The following is a 19740-nucleotide window of genomic DNA, read 5'->3' as shown; positions in this document are numbered from 1 at the left end:
TTAAATATGTTATCTATTGCTCGAAAGTTAACATGATTTTATGTTTAAATGTAATCCTTTGTGACATGTTTATGAAATGCAATTACTGTACATAACTTCTTGTTATTGGTTATTTCATTGTGTGATTATGGCTGACAACTATACAACAGCTGCAGATGGTGGTAGCAGCTCCTCTCTGCAACAAGTTAATGACATGATCATAATAGTCCAGGTGATGAATGCAATCTTCATTTACATCATCTGCCTGCTCATCTTCACCTTCTTCAAAAAGGACACCTTTCTCTCAAACACACGTTATATTTTCTTTGCTCACACACTGCTGGCTGACTGTCTGTACCTAATCATGACTAATAACTTACTCCTCCTGACTTACTTTAGTGTCACCATGCCAGCTGCTGTGTGTGTTTTCTTCTGTGTGTTGCTTTGTGAGTTGACCTTTGTCACGCCGCTGACACTGACAGCCATGAGCCTGGAGCGATATGTGGCCATCTGCATGCCCCTGCGCCATGGAGAGCTCTCCACTGTACGCAGAGCCATTTACTGCATCCTACTCATCCACAGCATCAGTGCCATACAGCCCATCATAATTGTCTCCATCTTCTTTGCCTCAGTCCCTCTGGGCTTCTACACGCAGTATAAGCTGTGTTCAGCAGAGATGTTTATTGCACACAAGTGGCAGAGACACCTTAGATCAGTTATAGGTCAGTTCTACTTTCTGGTCATGTCCATCACCCTTGTGTTTATCTATGCTAGAATATTTGCAGTGGCCAAAGAAGCTTCGGAAAATAAGAAATCTTTATCTAAATGTCGTAAAACGGTGATTCTCCACGCTATCCAGTTGTTCCTGTGTCTGATCCAACTGTGGTGCCCGTTCATTGAGGCTGCTATCCTGCCAATTAATTTGAAATTGTACAATAATGTGAGATTCTTTGATTACATTGTTTTTATTCTGGCCCCGCGATGTCTTTGTCCACTTGTCTATGGCCTAAGGGATGAAAAGTTTTTCCTTGCAATTAAATATTATGTATTTTTTGGGCTGAATAAGAACATTTCCCCAATACTTGTTGATAACTTAATTACTGGTCATATGAAAACATAACACTTGCTTAACGGGCAAGGCCATTGGTATTGATATTATTTAATCACATGATTTTGTGGTATTGAAAAGCACTTTGGTTTTCAAAGACCACAGACAATATGATATATTGTGTTAATCTTGAGGTATATTTTAATGAACGGCTATGTTACATATGCTTATGTGTTTAAGCTAATTATGGTATATGCATTGCAGCGTCTTCTAATTCGAAAAAATGTCTCAAACAACATTAACCATGTGTGTAATTTCAAAGATGACCTGATTGAGAGAAATAAAACATTCCTTCCACCTCCCAAGCAAAGTTTCAAAAAAATGTATTCTGTAATAAGTGGCATTTGCAGTGATTTACAGTTGTGATTAGCTCCAGGAAATGTACAGTAATTGTATCAATGACGTGAACTTTGACTGTTGTGTGCCGGTAGATGCATCTAAACAGACCTGTGAAAACCTGCAGTGAGGAGATATAGAGACAGATTTGAAAGATTACAGTAACAAAGTATGAGCTGATACTCAACTCTGCTGATTCTGAAATTCACTCAACAGTTATTGTGACAAACTCTTGGGCATCTATTACTCACTGGGTCGTCTTCCCAATTCCCATCAAACTACATTAGTTCCTGAGAATTATGTCATAGGCCATCGTGAGAATGTTCTCCAAATAACATTCTCAAAATTCTGCTGTCATATGAATCCATTCAGAAGTGGAGTAGGCTTCCCAACAGCAAGAAATATAACAGCAAATCTGAAAACATGCTAGTAAGTACATACAGCCAATACCATATTTAGAATGTTCAAGTATACTGGAGTAGTAAGGGTAGATATGTACAGTGCATTTGGAAAGTATTCAGACCCTTAGACTTTTTTCACATTTTGTAAGGTTACAGCCGTATTGTAAAATTGATTAAATTGTTTTTTTCCATCAATCTACACACAATACCCCATAATGACAAAGCAAAAACAGGTTGTTAGACATTTTTGCAGATAAAAAAATGAAATAAACTGAAATCACATTTACATACAGTACCAGTCAAAAGTTTGGACACAGCTACTCACTCAAGGGTTTTTTATTTATTTTTACTATTTTCTACATTGTAGAATAATAGTGAAGACATCAAAACTATGAAAAAACACATATGGAATGATGTAGTAACAAAAAAAGTCTTAAACAAATCAAAATATATTTTATATTTGAGATTCTTCATATAGCCACCCTTTGCCTTGATGATAGCTTTGCACACTCTTGGCATTTTCTCAACAAGCTTCACCTGGAATGCTTTTCCAACCGTCTTGAAGGATTTCCCACATATGCTGAGCATTTGTCTGCTTTTCCTTCACTCTCATCCCAAACCATCTCAATTGGGTTAAGGTTGGGTGATTGTGGCAGCACTCCATCACTCTCCTTCTTGGTCAAATAGCCCTTACACAGCCTGGAGATGTGTTGGTTCATACAAATGATATTCCCACTAAGCGCAAACCAGAAGGGATGGCGTATCTCCTCTGAACAGTTGATGTTGAGATGTGTCTGTTACTTGAACTCTGTGACGTATTTCTTTGGGCTGCAACCTGCTCAATTTTGAGTCTCATAGCAAAGGATCTGAATACTTATGTAAATAAGGTACTTCTGTTTTTTAATACAGTTTCTTATTATTATTGTTGAGTGTAGTCACATCATTTATCAATAGTTTGATCTACGATGTGTGTAGATCAAACTATTGAGAAATTATTACCAGAATAAGACCAAAAGGGCATTTCAATTTAATTTAGCAAATTAGAAAATATCTCAAACACAAACAAGATGACTCTCCTTATAGTATTCCAGCCTACATGTTTAACCATTATCTCTGGCTTTTGAAAACCAGTATAATGTTCATTGTCACAATATATTATAGTTGAGCAAAGGAATACAAGACTACAGCAGAAACACAACATACAAATTTGAGCCTATTTTACCACTAGGTGACGACAGAGACTTACTTTTTGTCGTAAAGAATTCTGGTAAATTTAAAAATTATTTATTGAGACTTTAATACATCACACAAGTAACCTCATATAATTTATTTTAGTTGAAGAGTAATAAACGACATTACAAGTAAAATTGCACGCTATTAGACAATGCTCTGTTTGTGCTACTGGGGGACGGACTTCCTTTTGCTCCGGACCAATATGGCCGCGCTCAGAAGAAGCATTGCATGTCTCAATTTCTTCAGGTAAATATCTTTATAATAACAACTGCATCATTGCACCCTAATGCATTGTATTCGTACGCAAACAGAAAATGTTTCGTCTTAGATAAATATCGAATTGCTGTAATCACTATGGCTTGCTAATATCGGTGTTGTTGTTTACTCATTACCTTGCAGGAGCACAGCAGCGAGTGTCCTCAACAGTAGGAAACCCTTGCGCCATAGGATCGTGCGTTTGAGAGATGTTACCAGAACGAGCTTGGTCTCTTTGAGTGTTGGCAGTGGACTGAGCGCTGTCCCTTTCATGCAGGTAAAGGACCATTTTCTCTCTCTTGCGCGCATGCGCGCGAGTCACTCATCACTTTATATTCTTGTCATTGAATAATGCTGACCAACTTGAATAAGGCTGACAAGTTGACTTTTTCCACCTTTTGTTACTTTACAGCCTTATTCTATAGTGTATTAAATAAATAAAAATCTTCATCCATCTACACTCAATAAGCCATAATGACGAAGCCAAAAGGGATTTTTTTTGGACATTTTTGCAAATGTACAAAAACATTAAAAACATAAATACCTTATTTACACAAGTATTCAGACCCTTTGCTACGAGACTCGAAATTGAACTCAGATTCCTCCGGTTTCCATTGATCATCCTTGGGATGTTTCTACAACTTGGAGTCCACATGTGGTACATTTGATCGATTAGACATGATTTGGAAAGGCACACGCCGGTCTAGTAAAGGTCCCACAGTTGACATTGCATGTCAGAGCAAAAACCAAGCCATGAGTTTGAAGGAATTGTTTGTAGCGCTCCAAGACAGTATTGTGTCGAGGCACAGATCTAGGGAAGGGTACCAAAACATTCTTAAGTGGAAGAACAGTACCACCAAGACTTCCTAGAGCTGGCAGCCCTGCCAAACTGAGCAATCGATGGATAAGGGCCTTGGTCAGGGAGGTGACCAAGAACCTGATGGTCACTCTGACAGAGCTCCAGAGTTCCTCTGTGGAGAAACTTCCAGAAGGACAACCATCTCCGCAGCACTTCACCAATCAGGCCTTTATGATAGAGTGGCCAGACGGAAGCCACTCCTTAGTAAAAGGCACATGACAGACCGCATGACAGAACACACAGCCAAGACAACGCAGAAGTGGCTTCGGGACAAGTCTCTGAATGTCCTTGAATGGCCCAGCCAGAGCCCAGACTTGAACTCGATTGAACATCTCGAGAGACTGTCGTGGAGGATCGTTACAAAATATAACACTTACAAGAACTTGTGAATTCAATATAGGCTTTTAATGCAAACATATCAGAAGCCTAGATGGTCCGCGGAACACACCCTTTTCCAGAGCTCTGGCTCAGTTTTTATACACATACAACATATGAGTCCATCCCACATGCAAATTAAGTTACTTCCCTCAGTCCATCTGCCACCATTATATCCCAATCTGTGCATCCTGCTTGTTCACGCCCAATAACGCCCATATCTGCTTTCAGTTAAGTTATAATGGTGACAGGACCTCTTCATGTCCCAAAAATAATACATGCTCATCTTATCCCATCTTATCCTTAAGTTTAGCTTGGTGTGTTCTTTGGTATGTCTGTCCTTATTAGGACTAGTAGACTGTGTCTCTTCTCTTCATGTCCTAAAAATATATGCCCTATGTCTATAGTCCATCAGTTGGTCATTTGGCTGACCCCCTCCTTTGTGTGTCCCTCTGACCTTCGTATGTCCAGCTGTCCTATGCTCTCATGGCCTTACTTTGGTTTCCTGTCCTATACAATAGACAATGCATTTTACCAGAATGGCAAATGCACTCTAAGTGTATCTTTCTCTTGTGGTACAGTATTATGTTTCTCCCTATATGTACATCTTGCTCCCACAAGACCTGAAAATATATGTGCAGCGACACTCCCCATCCATCCTGACAGAGCTTGAGAGGATCTGCAGAGAAGAATGGGTGAAACTCCCCAAAAACAGGTGTGCCAAGCTTGTAGCGTCATAACCAAGAGGACTCGAGGCTGTAATCCCTGCCAAAGGTGCTTCAATAGAGTGCTCAGTAAGGGTCTGAATACTTATGCAAATGTCATATTTCCATTATTTATTTTTAATTTCTGAAAGCCTGTTTTTGCTTTGTCATTATGGGCTACTGTGTGTGTGGTTTGAAAAGGGGGGGAAAACAATTTCATCCATTTTAGAATAAGGCTGTAATGTAACAAAATGTGGGAAAAGTCAGGGGGTCTGAATACTTTCCGAATGCACTGTACATGAATGCCTTAATCGCAAAAATCCCCCCTTTCAGCTCATATATTTAACTGTTTCTGTTTCTCTCCCTATCCAGCAAGTGGAGAACCTCTCTCATGAATCCCTGATCCGAAGCGCATCCTCTATGGTTACAGACAGTGCAAACACTTACCTCTCCCAGACCACTCAGGCTCTCGTAGACTCCATCACGCAATATTCCAAAGTAAGTACCTGAAGGGGTCATAGTGGATTTTTGTTATCGTGTATGCTAAGATGTACAGTGTGAAACTATATCCATAAATATCAAATGCTAATTTAACCAGTAAGGCAATGGCACCATGCTACCTAAATGATCCTTCGTGTTTTTGACCGTTTGTTTTGTTTGCGTTGTACTCAGGCTCTCCATACCCTCATCTCCCTTCAAAGGAGATATCTGGCTTCACTGGAAAAACTCTCCACTGCTGAGGAGGATGCCATTTGGCAAGTGATCATTGCCCAGCGTGTTGAAGTAGGTGTGTGAAATGTGTACTCAAAATAAACCAAAAATACACTGTTGTATTAAGTCATCTTTCAGAAAAAATATATGTTCCTGTATTTTTGTATCCAGCCATCTGGAAAAGCTATGTCTTTAGGGTGTCTTGTTTATTTCCAAAGAACTTTTAACTTGATTTACAATCTAAAATAGTAAACACTTTAGTCACTTCTGTTTGCCTTTCAATGTTTGTCATTGATGTTCTAAAAGTAAATATGGTTTGAGTTCTATAAACTTCTCAAGAATGTAATGAAATGTTCTGATGGGTTTCTCTCTGTCCTGTCAGGTTGGTGACAGACTAGATGAATGCAACCGCTTCGAGTCAAACTGGATTAATGCCGTCAACCTTTGTGAAATGGCAGCTGAGGCAGCGTACAACACAGGTGTGTTCATTACCAGTGACATTACTGAAAAAGCTGTGTTAAACATGTGTGTGACTGTCCATCGGTGTTTTGTTACTTGTCATGTTTTTGTTTGGACGCGAGGAAGAATAGCTCCTGTTCGGCAAAAGACAAAGGGGTTCGAATAAACCAATACCTGTTTACCACTAAATTGAGGAACTTAACGACAACCTGTTGCTCCTTGCTCCCCATGACAGTTAGCATTCCTCCGTCATTACTGTTATTCTCACACAGACGTTAACCTGTCAGTGCAGTAATAAACTTACGAGCTCTAATAAACGCCCCCATAATGTTTGTTTTTCTCCGTCTCACTACTTTGTAGTTTGCTGTTTGCACCCCTCTTTTTGAAGACCTGTCAGTCTCACACTTTGGCCAACGTATGGATCAGTAGCTGTCAGTGAATACAGCTTTGTGATGGTAAAGAAGACTAAAACCTCCAGGTCACCATGTACTCTAATTCCCATGATGCAGCACAATAGAGAAATGATGGACACGGGCACCTGCTCAGTGTCAACTGTTATCATCATGGATTGAAGGTTTCATCTTTGGCCACTTTCTCTGTTATGGTGAAATTTGACTAAGACCACTGTTTTATGTTTGTTTCCCAGGAGCTGAGCATGCATCTGTCACAGCCAAGACCAATTTGCAGGTGGCCAAGGTTCAGGTGGAGGAGGTCCGGCAGATATCTGTGGATGCTGAGAGGAAGCTGACTGAGACCCAGGCCGAGGAGATCCAGAGGATGGCGGAGTATGCCTTCCTAGAGAGTGGCAGTGATGATGTGCATGAGGCTTACCACAGAGAGGACTAAGACTAATCCTGAGAGTAAAACAAGTTTGAGTCAGTTATTGTGGTTTAAATCCTCAACAAGTAGACAGTACACAGTCCATCATTTGAGAAGTTCAGGAGTTTTGTGTCATTGGGGTTGTTGTTTATATAAAAATATTATGATAAACAAAAAGCATGTAGAGAATTTAGTGGTGAATTGAATAACGCCAATCTTATTTAATAACACAAAGTTATTATATTTTAGCGGATGTAATGTCATGCTTCCTTGTTTATAAAGCTGAGTTGATTACAATTTCATGCACTTATTTGAACTGTAACACTAAATTATAATATTTATTTTCATACAGCTTTGAATAACAACTTCAAGTCTAAACTGAAAATAATAATTGACATTTGTTTATTTGTATTTTATGATATGTAAATTAAATAACTTTATAGTAAAAAGTATATTTTCCATATAGCTGTTTGAATTCTATTCTGTTTCTTTTGGTTTATTGGACATTTTCTCAGAGTGAATATACTTGTCAGTATGGATTAGAATACTCAAAGTTTACAATACAATTCAGCAGAAGAATAAAAAATAAAACAATTGTCTAACTTTTACAGAGAAGGAGAGAAGTTCATATTTATCTGCATGTTATGGGGTAGCCTGAGAGTCCGTGTGAGTTCTGTAAAAATGTGGTATTTGGCAGTAAGGATTTTTCTTCTTTACTGTTAATTGTGGGTGAGACTAGATGTCATAGCTGGGAACACTGTGTCTCTGCCAACCTGGAGAGAAAATTACCACTTGTGGTCCTCTTGGGACATATTTTGTTAACAAAATTGGGCTGTTTTTCCCTCAACTCTGCATAAAACCAGTGATGTCATTTGAGACATTCATTGACCAATCTAAACGAGGTGCCAACTATGTTTAGGGTTTCAGGTACTTTTTATGCCAAGAAGAACTTCATTTTTTGCGTGTTGTCAGAAAAATGTTTTTTTATATATATTTCTAGTAGTTGATGGCAAAGTGCTGTTTTTTTTTCCTCACTAATTTCTCAGGATTTCTGAAAGAGGAAATATCAAAATGTTTCTTGGTACTTGGTTCTGCCCCTCTACCATGTCTTTGTTAGTTATGTCTGCCCTTTCACTCAACACTTTTTATTCTTTGCTAATAATCCGCACACATTTCCTCCTCACAGCTTTTAGTCTATTTTGCTAACCTCTGCTGTCATCACCCAATCCACCATGTCACCTAACCAAGGGCTCAGACAACACACAAAATACCATTAAGATACGCGGTCAATGGGTTTGGAAAACAGGTTGATACTTGAATTGGCTTCTCTTTTAGGTCAGTTTATGTTTATTTGACATGTTTATTTAGTTTTTAATATTACCTTGAACATAAGGCAAACCAGTGATCGTGTGTGTAATGTCTGGTACTGTTTCTTTTTTTGTGAAGAAGAGAAAGGAAATGGTACAAAAACAATTCTCAATCTATGAGAGTGTAATGTGTTGTCCATTAGACACACAGAAGGCTGGGGAGACATGTGAACAGGTGAATGAATGAGCTGAAGACAACTTGTGTCAGCTGTCAAAGTTCATGATGTGGGAGGCAGTTAAAAGCAAACTCACTTGACTATGAAAGAGCTCTTTGGGCTGTGTGAAACATTTGAGCAGCTTTACGGATTGCTTTGTGAATAGACGTTTAGTGTTTTACTTTAGTGTTTTACGTTGTCTCATTGTGTGGTAATTGTATGGATTTCTTTAATACTTGATATAACTATCTTTGAGGTTTTATGGAATCACATGGAACAAACAGAAAGTCACCAAACATAGATAACTGTATAGCATGCTCTGTGTGTTCTTTACTGTTTGACCTTCATGTGTAATATTGTTTTAGTGTAAAAATGTACCTGTAGATGGCGGTCTAAATCTATAATAAAATACAATAAAAGGCTCAATTCAATCAAACCTAAATTCCAGTATTTCTGTTTTTCTCAATGGGGTGTGAGCATTTTTTTGGAACAATGACAGAACTCTGTCTTTAAACTCCTAGTAGATCAATACGTTTTCTTTGCAGTCACTTCACACCAACAGCAAGGTTAAGAAGGTGGAACAGCACTTCTTCAAACTCAGGAGGCTGAGGAAATTTGTCTTGGCCCCTAAGACCTCACAAACTTCTACAGATTCACCATTGAGAGCTTGTTGTATGGATGTATTACCGCATGGTATGGCAACTGCACCGCCTGCAATCACAGGACTCTCCAGAGGGTAGTGCCTTCAGCCCAACACATCATCGGGGGCACACTGCCTGCCCACCAGGACAACTACAGCACCCGGTGTCAAAGGAAGGCCAAAAAGATCATCAAGGACATTGGCCATAGCCTGTTCCCCCCACTACCATCTAGATTCTAGAAGGTGGAGAGTCTCAGAACAGGAGCATCCAAGCTGGGACCGAGAGACTTCTATCTCCAGTACATTAGACTGTTAAACAGTCACCACTAGCCAGACTCCGTCAGTAGCCGCCTACTGTAGCATGATGTACTACAGGACACATAATGCTCTGTAACGACATCTGGTGTTAACTTACTAAACAGTTTCCTAAAGCTAACAATATGGTGTCCCGGCTCTATATTCTTACAGCTCCCACCCAGTACTCTACCCTGAACCTTAGAGACTGCTGTGCTATGTACATAGAGTCATTGAACACTGGTCACTTTATTAATCATGTTTGCATACCGTTTTTCCCACTTTATACTGTACTGTATGTCTACTGCATATCATTCTTACTGTATATCTTGTGTAAATTCATCTGGTGTATATACGTATAGATTGTATTTGTATTACTGTTACAGTGCTATTTGGTTTGTTAATTTGATATGTTACAAGATTTATTGATTTATTGAGGATTTTTATAATTTTTAAAAATTATTATTATTTGTGCACTTGTTTGCCATTTTACTGCATTGTTAGGAGCTAGTAACAGAAGTATTTCGCTGAACCCGCTATAACATCTGCTAAACTGTGTACGCAACCAATTAACTTTGATTTGACTAAATCAAGAGGATCAAAAATGGAAGTATAACTATTACGGGCAGAATTATGGCCAATTACTCCCAATAAGCATATTGTGTGCAGAATTCCTCAATCGGTTTCATCACAATCCAAATCCATGTACTCAATACATAGGCTGGTTTGCTCATAGTTTTGTCGACGTTCCATTGGTGCCCAGAAACACAGTCCATAAAAGAAATAAGGAAAGGTGAATACAATGGAGGAACACAACTGATATGAATGTATAGGCCGCAATCCACACCAAAGCAAAGCTCTAAAATGAAAGATTACAATGTTGGAGATGATGACAGTTGGAGTTAGACAGTGAACACAATTTCTCACATTTTTCTTCTGATGAAAACAATGTGTTCATTTTCGTTAAACAAAACACTTAACAATGAATTTTGAATTCACTGATGACATTTGTATTAAAAGTTTAGCAAAAGGTGGTTTAAGATATGCAAGTCAGGTACAAAGCAAGTAAATTATCAAAGTTAAGCATTTTGTCGTTGCCGTTCCGCTATAGATATGTTTCAACATAGATCACAAAATTGCTTGTATGAGATTAAGAAAAACTGTAATTACATAGTAGTTTGACAATACTTTCTCATACCTCAGTAGGAAGCTGCACACTAAGCTCTGGACAGAGAGACATTCATATGACTGGATAACGTACTTATGGAGCCAAAGCTAACATAACACTTTTTAACATGACAATCAATTGTTAGAGATCAGAAATACAGTGCATTCGGAAAGTATAACCCCTTGACTTTTTCCACATTTTGTTACATTACAGCCTTATTTTAAAATGGATTAAATAAAAAAAATCAGTATAAATCTACACCCATAATGACAAAGCGAAAACAGGTTTTTAGAAATGTTTGCAAATGTATTAAATATAAAAAACAGAATAGCTTGTATACATGTATTAAGACCCTTTGCTATGAGACTTGAAATTGAGCTCAGGTGCATCCTGTTTCCATTGATCATCCATGAGATGTTTCTACAACTTTACCTGTGGTAAATTCAATTCATTGGACATGGTTTGGAAAGGCTCACACAGGTCTATATAATGTCACACAGTTAAAAGTGCATGTTAGAGCAAAAACCAAGCCATGAGGTTGAAGGAATTGTCCATAAAGCTCCGAGACAGTATTGTGTCGAGGCACAGATCTGGGGAAGGGTACCAAAAAATGTCTGCAGCATTGAAGGTCCCCAAGAACACAGTGGCCTCTATCATTCTTAAATGTAAAAAGTTAGGAAGCACCAAGACTCTTTCTAGAGCTGTACGCCGGGCTAAACTGAGCAATCGGGGAGAAGGGCCTTGGTCAGGGAGGTGACCAAGAACCCGATGGTCACTCTGACAGAGCTCCAGAGATCCTCTGTCAGGATAGGAGAACCTTCCAGAAGAACAACCATCTCTGCAGTACTCCACCACAGTAAAATGGCACCGGAAGAAATGGCAGCAGTTTTACGGGCTCCCAACCAATTGTGCTATTATGTGTTTTCTTCGCGTTATTTGTAACTTATTTTGTACGTAATGTTTCCTCAACCGTATCTTACGGCAGAAAAGAGCTTCTGGAACACAGGACAGCGATCACTCACCTCAGATTAGACAAAGATTTTTGAACAACAAGCAAGACTCACATGATATTCTCCAAACACCCGGCAGGCCCGACATCCCAGTAGTTCTCAAGAGGAAGCGACGCAGGTACAGAGGATGAAGAGCCGGATGCCTCGTCAGGACCCGCAGAAGGCGAGTAGGAAAGCTGACGTTACCGTCAATATTACTCGCAAACGTGCAATCATTGGACAATAAATGAGAAGAGGTACGATCACAAATATCCTACCAACGGGACATCAAAAACTGTAATATCCTATGTTTCACGGAATCGTGGCTGAATGACGACATGGATATTCAGCTAGCGGGATATACGCTGCACCAGCATATTTGGGCATATCTGGGCATATTTGTAAACAACAGCTGGTGCACGAAATCTAAGGAGGTCTCTAGATTTTGCTCGCCAGAGGTAGAGTATATTGTGATAAATTGCAGGCCACACTACTTGCCTAGAGAGTTCTCAGCTATACTTTTCGCGACAGTTTATTTACCACCACAAACAGATGCTGGCACTAAGACCGCACTCAGTCAGCTGTATAAGTAAACAGAAACCACTCAGCCAGAGGCGGCGCTCATAGTGCCCGGAGACTTTAATGCAGGGAAACTTAAATCAGTTCTACCAAATCTCTATCAACATGTTAAATGTGCAACCAAAGGGAAAAAAAATTCTAGATCACTTGTACTCCACACACAGAGACGCATACAAAGCTCTCCCTCGTCCTCCATTTGGTAAATCCGACCACAACTCTATCCTCCTGATTCCTGGGCAATACGGACCTTCAGATCCCTCCAAAGATGTTCTATTACAAAGCATGTACAAGTCTGTAATCTTTATCATAGGTACACTTTAACTGTGAGAGACGGAATCTAAAATAAAATCCAGAAAATCACATTGTATGATTTTTAAGTAATTAATTAGCATTTAATTGCATGACATAAGTATTTGATCACCTACCAACCAGTAAGAATTCCGGCTCTCACAGAACTGTTCGTTTTTCATTAAGAAGCCCTCCTGTTCTCCACTCATTACCTGTATTAACTGCACCTGTTTGAACTAGTTACCTGTATAAAAGACACCTGTCCACACACTCAATCAAACAGACTCCAACCTCTCCACAATGGCCAAGACCAAAGAGCTGTGTAAGGACATCAGGGATACAATTGTAGACCTGCACAAGGCTGGGATGGGCTACAGGACAATAGGCAAGCAGCTTGGTGAGAAGGCAACAACTGTTGGCGCAATTATTAGAAAATGGAAAATGGAAGAAGATGACGGTCAATCACCCTCGGTCTGGGGCTTCATGCAAGATCTCACCTCGTGGTGCATCAATGATCATGAGGAAGGTGAGGGATCAGCCCAGAACTACACGGCAGGACCTGGTCAATGACCTGAAGAAAGCTGGGACCACAGTCTCAAAGAAAACCGTTAGTAACACACTACGCCGTCATGGATTAAAATCCTGCAGCGCACGCAAGGTCCCCCTGCTCAAGCCAGCGCATGTCCAGGCCCGTCTGAAGTTTGTCAATGACCATCTGGATGATCCAGAGGAGGAATGGGAGAAGGTCATGTGGTCTGATGAGACAAAAATAGAGCTTTTTGGTCTAAACTCCAATCGCCGTGTTTGGAGGAAGAAGAAGGATGAGTACAACCCCAAGAACACCATCCCAACCGTGAAGCATAGAGGTGGAAACATCATTCTTTGGGGATGCTTTTCTGCAAAGGGGACAGGACGACTGCACCGTATTGAGGGGAGGATGGATGGGGCCATGTATCGCAAGATCTTGGCCAACAACCTCCTTCCCTCAGTAAGAGCATTGAAGATGGGTCGTGGCTGGGTCTTCCAGCATGACAATGACCCGAAACACACAGCCAGGGCAACTAAGGAGTGGCTCCGTAAGAAGCATCTCAAGGTCCTGGAGTGGCCTAGCCAGTCTCCAGACCTGAACCCAATAGAATATCTTTGGAAAGAGCTGAAAGTCCGTATTGCCCAGCGACAGCCCCGAAACCTGAAGGATCTGGAGAAGGTCTGTATGGAGGAGTGGGCCAAAATCCCTGCTGCAGTGTGTGCAAACCTGGCCAAGAACTACAGGAAACGTATGATCTCTGTAATTGCAAACAAAGGTTTCTGTACCAAATATTAAGTTCTGCTTTTCTGATGTATCAAATATTTATGTCATGCAATAAAATGCTAATTAATTACTTAAAAAGCATACAATGTGATTTTCTGGATTTTTGTTTTAGATTCCGTCTCTCACAGTTGAAGTGTACCTATGATAAAAATTACAGACCTCTACATGCTTTGTAAGTAGGAAAACATGCAAATTGGCAATGTATCAAATACTTGTTCTCCCCACTGTATGTAAATGTGATATTACATTTAAAAAATATATTTATATAAATTTGCAAACATTTAAAAAACAAAAACTGTTTTTGCTTTGTCATTATTGGGTATTTTGTGTAAATTGATGAGGAGAATAAAACAATGTAATCCATTTAAGAACAAGGCTGTAACGTAACAAAACGTGAAAAAAGTCAAGGGGTCTGAATACTTTCCGAATGCACTGTAGCTGCTCATAGTAAGCCAGCTGAATAGTCAGTGATGATAATGATTTACAGTACAAAATCCTTTTAGTGATAATCTGTGAGAATGCATATCTGTAAAGTGACTGAGGTATATTAGTCTAATTATGTTCCCTCGCGTCCCCTAAGGTCAAGTTATGCTGCAGAGAAAGTTCATTATAGGGGAGGCACCACTCAAGCTGTAAACAACAGTGTGCAGCGTCAGCACTCGGATGACCTCCATCCTCCCCAGGCTGCTCTTAGATGGCCAAGCCTTAGAAGGAGAAGGAACAGCGGGGAGGCGGGTGTGGGACATGGGGGTTTGAGGTGTACTAGGGCTGGCTCTCTGGCAATCTCCAATGCGACCGACTGGGGAGGAATGTCAAGTTTAACAAAGGTTGTTTTTACAGACTGTTAAACCAAGTGCCTCGAACATCAGTCTGTGGATGTGAAACTACTGGTCACAGGAAAGGTGGTGCCAATACAGCTCTGACTGCCAGGGAGGAATTGTAATAACACAATCAGACTAAATGTTTAGTGGGGTCTAGAGGTCTCTCCGTGAGTCACCACTGTTACCAAGATCACACACCATAAAGGCTCAACAAACCATTTGATTATAGCACATGAGTTCCTTATTATGTTGATATTTTCCATAGGAAAAGTACTACGCTGCCAATGGTCCCACATTCTGACCAGATCTCTGCCATACTGCTACCAAATCCTATAATCTTAGTATAAAATTAAACGGAAATAGATTATTTGATTAATAATCCCATCAAGAAGCTACTATTTTAAGTATTTCCATTGCACCGAGCAACATTAACATAACATACAATTAATTTCTGAAGTGGTCTGGGGAGAGTGATTGATTAGGATAAATGGGAAGATCTAAGAGAACAAATTATTTTTCAGATACAGCTGTTGTAGGGCCTCGCTATGGAGATGTCATACATGCCCCAGTGCATACAGAGGTAGAATGGACATATTTATAGATGCAGCCTGCAACAACGTTATAGCTCAGCTTTCTATTTGTTTTCTTATGGATCCCTAATATGTCTCTGATGCTACAAACTAACAAGTGACATATTTGCTGTGTGTCACAGAGAAGCTGTGCTCCAGTATGTTTATGTTACTGGTTAGTGAGTGTGCAGGGTGAAGGCCTTACTGGTGTATCAGTTACAGCAATTCTTCATCTGTGTGTGGAATGCCTTTGTGACATGTGACTGTTCTCTCTGCCTGTCTTGCTTGGCACTGTGACACTACACCAGTTTACTGCTCTAATTCTTCTGTGACACCTTGGGAGGTTGAACTGCCTCTTGAGGTTAATATTAACTCTGTCACTTACATTCCCCCATTGTTGCCTTGGAATTTAATGTCTGTGTTTTCAAGCCTATACACAAGTGTTTTTTTTTCAGTCTGTGACTTTCTGGGTATATGTTGGTCTGAAAGAATTATGTCATTGTTTATAACTGCAGCCCAATGCTATGAAGCAATTACTTGCTGATATTGTTCTCTCAATAAAAGTATTCAAACTATTTTGCTCATATGACTAGGAATCATTGGGGTTTGTTTGTTCCTTATTTGTCAAACAACTAGTGTTCCCTGACAAACATTTGGATTTGCCACTTTTTTTATGTTATCTTGGTATTTTTACAACACAGGAATGCACACAGGAAAACAGACAAGAAAATGCCACAGAAACATTGTTTGAAGAAACACCTTCTGAAATGTGTTGGTAGTAAAGTTGGGTGGTAGCCCAACATTCATTTTCAGGGCGAGTGGGGTGTACAGTACCTTCAGAAAGTATTCATACCCATAGACATATTCCACATTTTGTTGTGTTAAAGTCTGAATAAAAAATGGATTAAATACATTTCTCACCCATCTACACATAGTACCCCATAATGACAAAGTGAAAAGATGTTTTTAGAGATGTTTGCAAATGTATTGAATATTAAATACAGAAATGTCAAATTTATGCATGTATTCACTCCCCTGTGTCAATACTTTGTAGAACCACTTTTGGCAGCAATTACAGCTGTGTGTCTTTCTGGGTAAGTCTCCAAGAGCTTTCCAAAACTGGATTGCACAACATTTAACCATTATTCTTTTCAAATATCTTCAAGCTCTGTCCGTCTTCTTTGTAATAACTCCAGTGTAGATTTGGCCTTGTGTTTTAGGTTACTGTCCTGCTGAAAGGTAAATTCCTCTCCCAGAGTCTGGTAAAAAGCAGACTGAACCAGGTTTTCCGCTAGGATTTTGCCTGTGCTTAACTCCATCACGTTTATTTTTTATCCTGAATAACTTGAGCATGTGATGGAATATTATTATTCTGTACAGGCTTCCTTCATTTCACTCTGTCAATTAGGTGAGTATTGTGGAATAACTACAATGTTGTTGATCAATCTTTAGATATTTTTCCTATCGCAGACATTAAACTCTGTAACTCTTTTAAAGTCCATTGGCCTTCCTTCCTCTCTGGCAAATGAGTTGGGAAGGATGCCTGTATCTTTGTAGTGACTGGGTGTATTGATACACCATCCAAAGTGTAATTTAAAACTTCATCATGCTCAAAGGGATATTCAATCTCTGCTTTTTTATTTTTACCCATCTACCAATACGTGCCCTTCTTTGCAAGGCATTGTAATACCTCCCTGGTCGTTGTGGTTGAATCTGTGTTTGAAATTCACTGCTCAACTGAGGAAACTTAGTTACAGTGGGGCAAAACAAATATTTAGTCAGCCACCAATTGTGCAAGTTCTCCCACTTAAAAAGATGAGAGAGGACTGTAATTTCAATCATAGGTACACTTCAACTATGACAGAGAAAAGGAGAAAAAAAAAATCCAGAAAATCACATTGTAGGATTTTTAATGAATTTATTTGCAAATTATGGTGGAAAATAAGTATTTGGTCACCTACAAACAAGCAAGATTTCTGGCTCTCACAGACCTGTAACTTCTTCTTTAAGAGGCTTGTTACCTGTGTTAATGGCACCTGTTTGAACTTGTTATCAGTATAAAAGACACCTGTCCACAACCTCAAACAGTCACACTCCAAACTCCACTATGGCCAAGACCAAAGAGCTGTCAAAGGACACCAGAAACAAAATTTTAGACCTGCACCAGGCTGGGAAGACTGAATCTGCAATAGGTAAGCAGCTTGGTTTGAAGAAATCAACTGTGGGAGCAATTATTAGGAAATGGAAGACATACAAGACCACTGATAATCTCCCTCGATCTGGGGCTCCACGCAAGATCTCACCCCGTGGGGTCAAAATTATCACAAGAACAGTGAGCAAAAATCCCCGAACCACACGGGGGGACCTAGTGAATGACCTGCAGAGAGCTGGGACCAAAGTAACAAAGCCTACCATCAGTAACACACTACGCCGCCAGGGACTCAAATCCTGCAGTGCCAGACGTGTCCCCCTGCTTAAGCCAGTACATGTCCAGGCCCGTCTGAAGTTTGCTAGAGAGCATTTGGATGATCCAGAAGAAGATTGGGAGAATGTCATATGGTCAGATGAAACCAAAATACAACTTTTTGATAAAAACTCAACTCGTCGTGTTTGGAGGACAAAGAATGCTGAGTTGCATCCAAAGAACACCATACCTACTGTGAAGCATGGGGGTGGAAACATCATGCTTTGGGGCTGTTTTTCTGTAAAGGGACCAGGACAACTGATCCGTGTAAAGGAAAGAATGAATGGGGCCATGTATCGTGAGATTTTGAGTGAAAACCTCCTTCCATCAGCAAGGGCATTGAAGATGAAACGTGGCTGGGTCTTTCAGCATGAAAGGGCAACGAAGGAGTGGCTTCGTAAGAAGCATTTCAAGGTCCTGGAGTGGCCTAGCCAGTCTCCAGATCTCAACCCCATAGAAAATCTTTGGAGGGAGTTGAAAGTCCGTGTTGCCCAGCAACAGCCCCAAAACATCACTGCTCTAGAGGATATCTGCATGGAGGAATGGGCCAAAATACCAGCAACAGTGTGTGAAAACCTACAGAAAACATTTGACCTCTGTCATTGCCAACAAAGGGTATATAACAAAGTATTGAGATAAACTTTTGTTATTGACCAAATACTTATTTTCCACCATAATTTGCAAATAAATTAATTAAAAATGTTTTTTCTCATTTTGTCTGTCATATTTGAAGTGTACCTATGATGAAAATTACAGGCCTCTCATCTTTTTAAGTTGGAGAACTTGCACAATTGGTGGCTGACTAAATACTTTTTTGCCCCACTGTAATTGTATGTGTTGGGCACAGAGATGAGGCAATCATTCAAAAATCATGTTAAAGACTATTAATTACAGTGGGGTGAGAGTGAGTCCATGCAACTTATTATGTGACTTGTTAAGCACATTTTTACTCCTGAACTTATTTAGGTTTGCCATTACAAAGGGGTTGAATACTTATTGACTCAAGACATTTCAGCTTTCATTTTGAATTCATTTGTAAAAAAAATCCCAAAAATATGAATTCACTTTGACATTATGGGGTATTGTGTGTAGGCCATTGATTTAAACAAATCTCGATTTAATCCATTTTAAATTCAGGCAACAAAATGTTGAAAAAGTCAAGGGGTGTGAATACTTTCTGAAGTCACTGTATGTGATAAAACCATCATTCTAATTGATGAGAAGATTATCAGACCTCATCCAAATGGAGACTTCAGTGTTCATTTAGTGGTAACCTGGCAATGGTGCTATGCTATTTGTTTGGATGGAATGTTAACTCCAGACCTGCTGTGTTTTCTTTAAATGGGCTGTAAACAATCCCAACAGTTGTTTTTAGACTTAATTAACACTGTTTAAGGGATCTTGACTCAGGTCTTGCACTCTCCTAAATGTTTATTTGATTCATGTCTTTCAGACAAGGGATCATTCTCAAAGTGATCACAAACACAGGCTCGACTACATTACACAACTGACAGAAATGAAATACCCTGTGAAAGTACACTATCACAACAAAAATATGCCTAATTGTGAAATTATATTAGGGCTATTCTTGAATGGATGACTGATATAAGATGATTTACAGTGCACCATTTCAATTTCACTTAGTCATTGGTCAATAATAAGGGGTTTAAGTCTAATAAAGGTCTATAAAGTCTTGACACATTATCTACTTAGCTATACACTGTAAAATGTATTCATGTATTTACAAAGTGCATAACAAAAGGAATTTGTTGACTGATTAAGGTGTGTGCCCCTGTCAATCCCAGAAGTGGTACAGCTCTCGCGCCCGGGCGGTCGCTATGGAGAGGAGTTGCTA

General features: G+C 39.6%; 2 protein-coding genes across 2 annotated transcripts; both read left to right on the top strand.

Annotated features, from left to right (window-relative positions):
* The first annotated feature begins 127 nt into the window (after positions 1–127).
* LOC112267592 (odorant receptor 131-2-like) lies at positions 128–1099 on the top strand. Its single transcript, XM_024445793.2, has one exon. The coding sequence runs from the start codon at positions 128–130 to the stop codon at positions 1097–1099; it is 972 nt and encodes a 323-aa protein (XP_024301561.2).
* A 2094-nt stretch (positions 1100–3193) lies between these two features.
* LOC112267076 (diablo homolog, mitochondrial) lies at positions 3194–7845 on the top strand. The gene is made up of 6 exons (XM_024445135.2): positions 3194–3303; positions 3457–3589; positions 5623–5748; positions 5923–6033; positions 6344–6440; positions 7067–7845. Exons 1-6 carry the CDS (start codon positions 3209–3211, stop codon positions 7264–7266), a joined length of 762 nt encoding a protein of 253 aa, XP_024300903.2. The 5' UTR covers positions 3194–3208; the 3' UTR covers positions 7267–7845.
* The last annotated feature ends 11895 nt before the right edge of the window (positions 7846–19740 follow it).

The sequence above is a fragment of the Oncorhynchus tshawytscha genome, linkage group LG14 (genome assembly GCF_018296145.1).
Source record: "Oncorhynchus tshawytscha isolate Ot180627B linkage group LG14, Otsh_v2.0, whole genome shotgun sequence".
NCBI lineage: Eukaryota > Metazoa > Chordata > Actinopteri > Salmoniformes > Salmonidae > Oncorhynchus > Oncorhynchus tshawytscha.
Note: the sequence above shows the minus strand (reverse complement) of the source record. Positions and strands in the feature narration are given on the sequence as shown.

Excerpts from the sequence above, each read along its gene's own strand:
- LOC112267076 (XM_024445135.2), top strand. The coding sequence starts at position 3,209 with ATGCTCTGTTTGTGCTACTGGGGGACGGACTTCCTTTTGCTCCGGACC. Across the intron at positions 3,304-3,456 it reads GCATGTCTCAATTTCTTCAG|GAGCACAGCAGCGAGTGTCC; the intron begins GTAAATATCTTT and ends ATTACCTTGCAG. Across the intron at positions 3,590-5,622 it reads GCGCTGTCCCTTTCATGCAG|CAAGTGGAGAACCTCTCTCA; the intron begins GTAAAGGACCAT and ends CTCCCTATCCAG.
- LOC112267592 (XM_024445793.2), top strand. The coding sequence starts at position 128 with ATGGCTGACAACTATACAACAGCTGCAGATGGTGGTAGCAGCTCCTCT.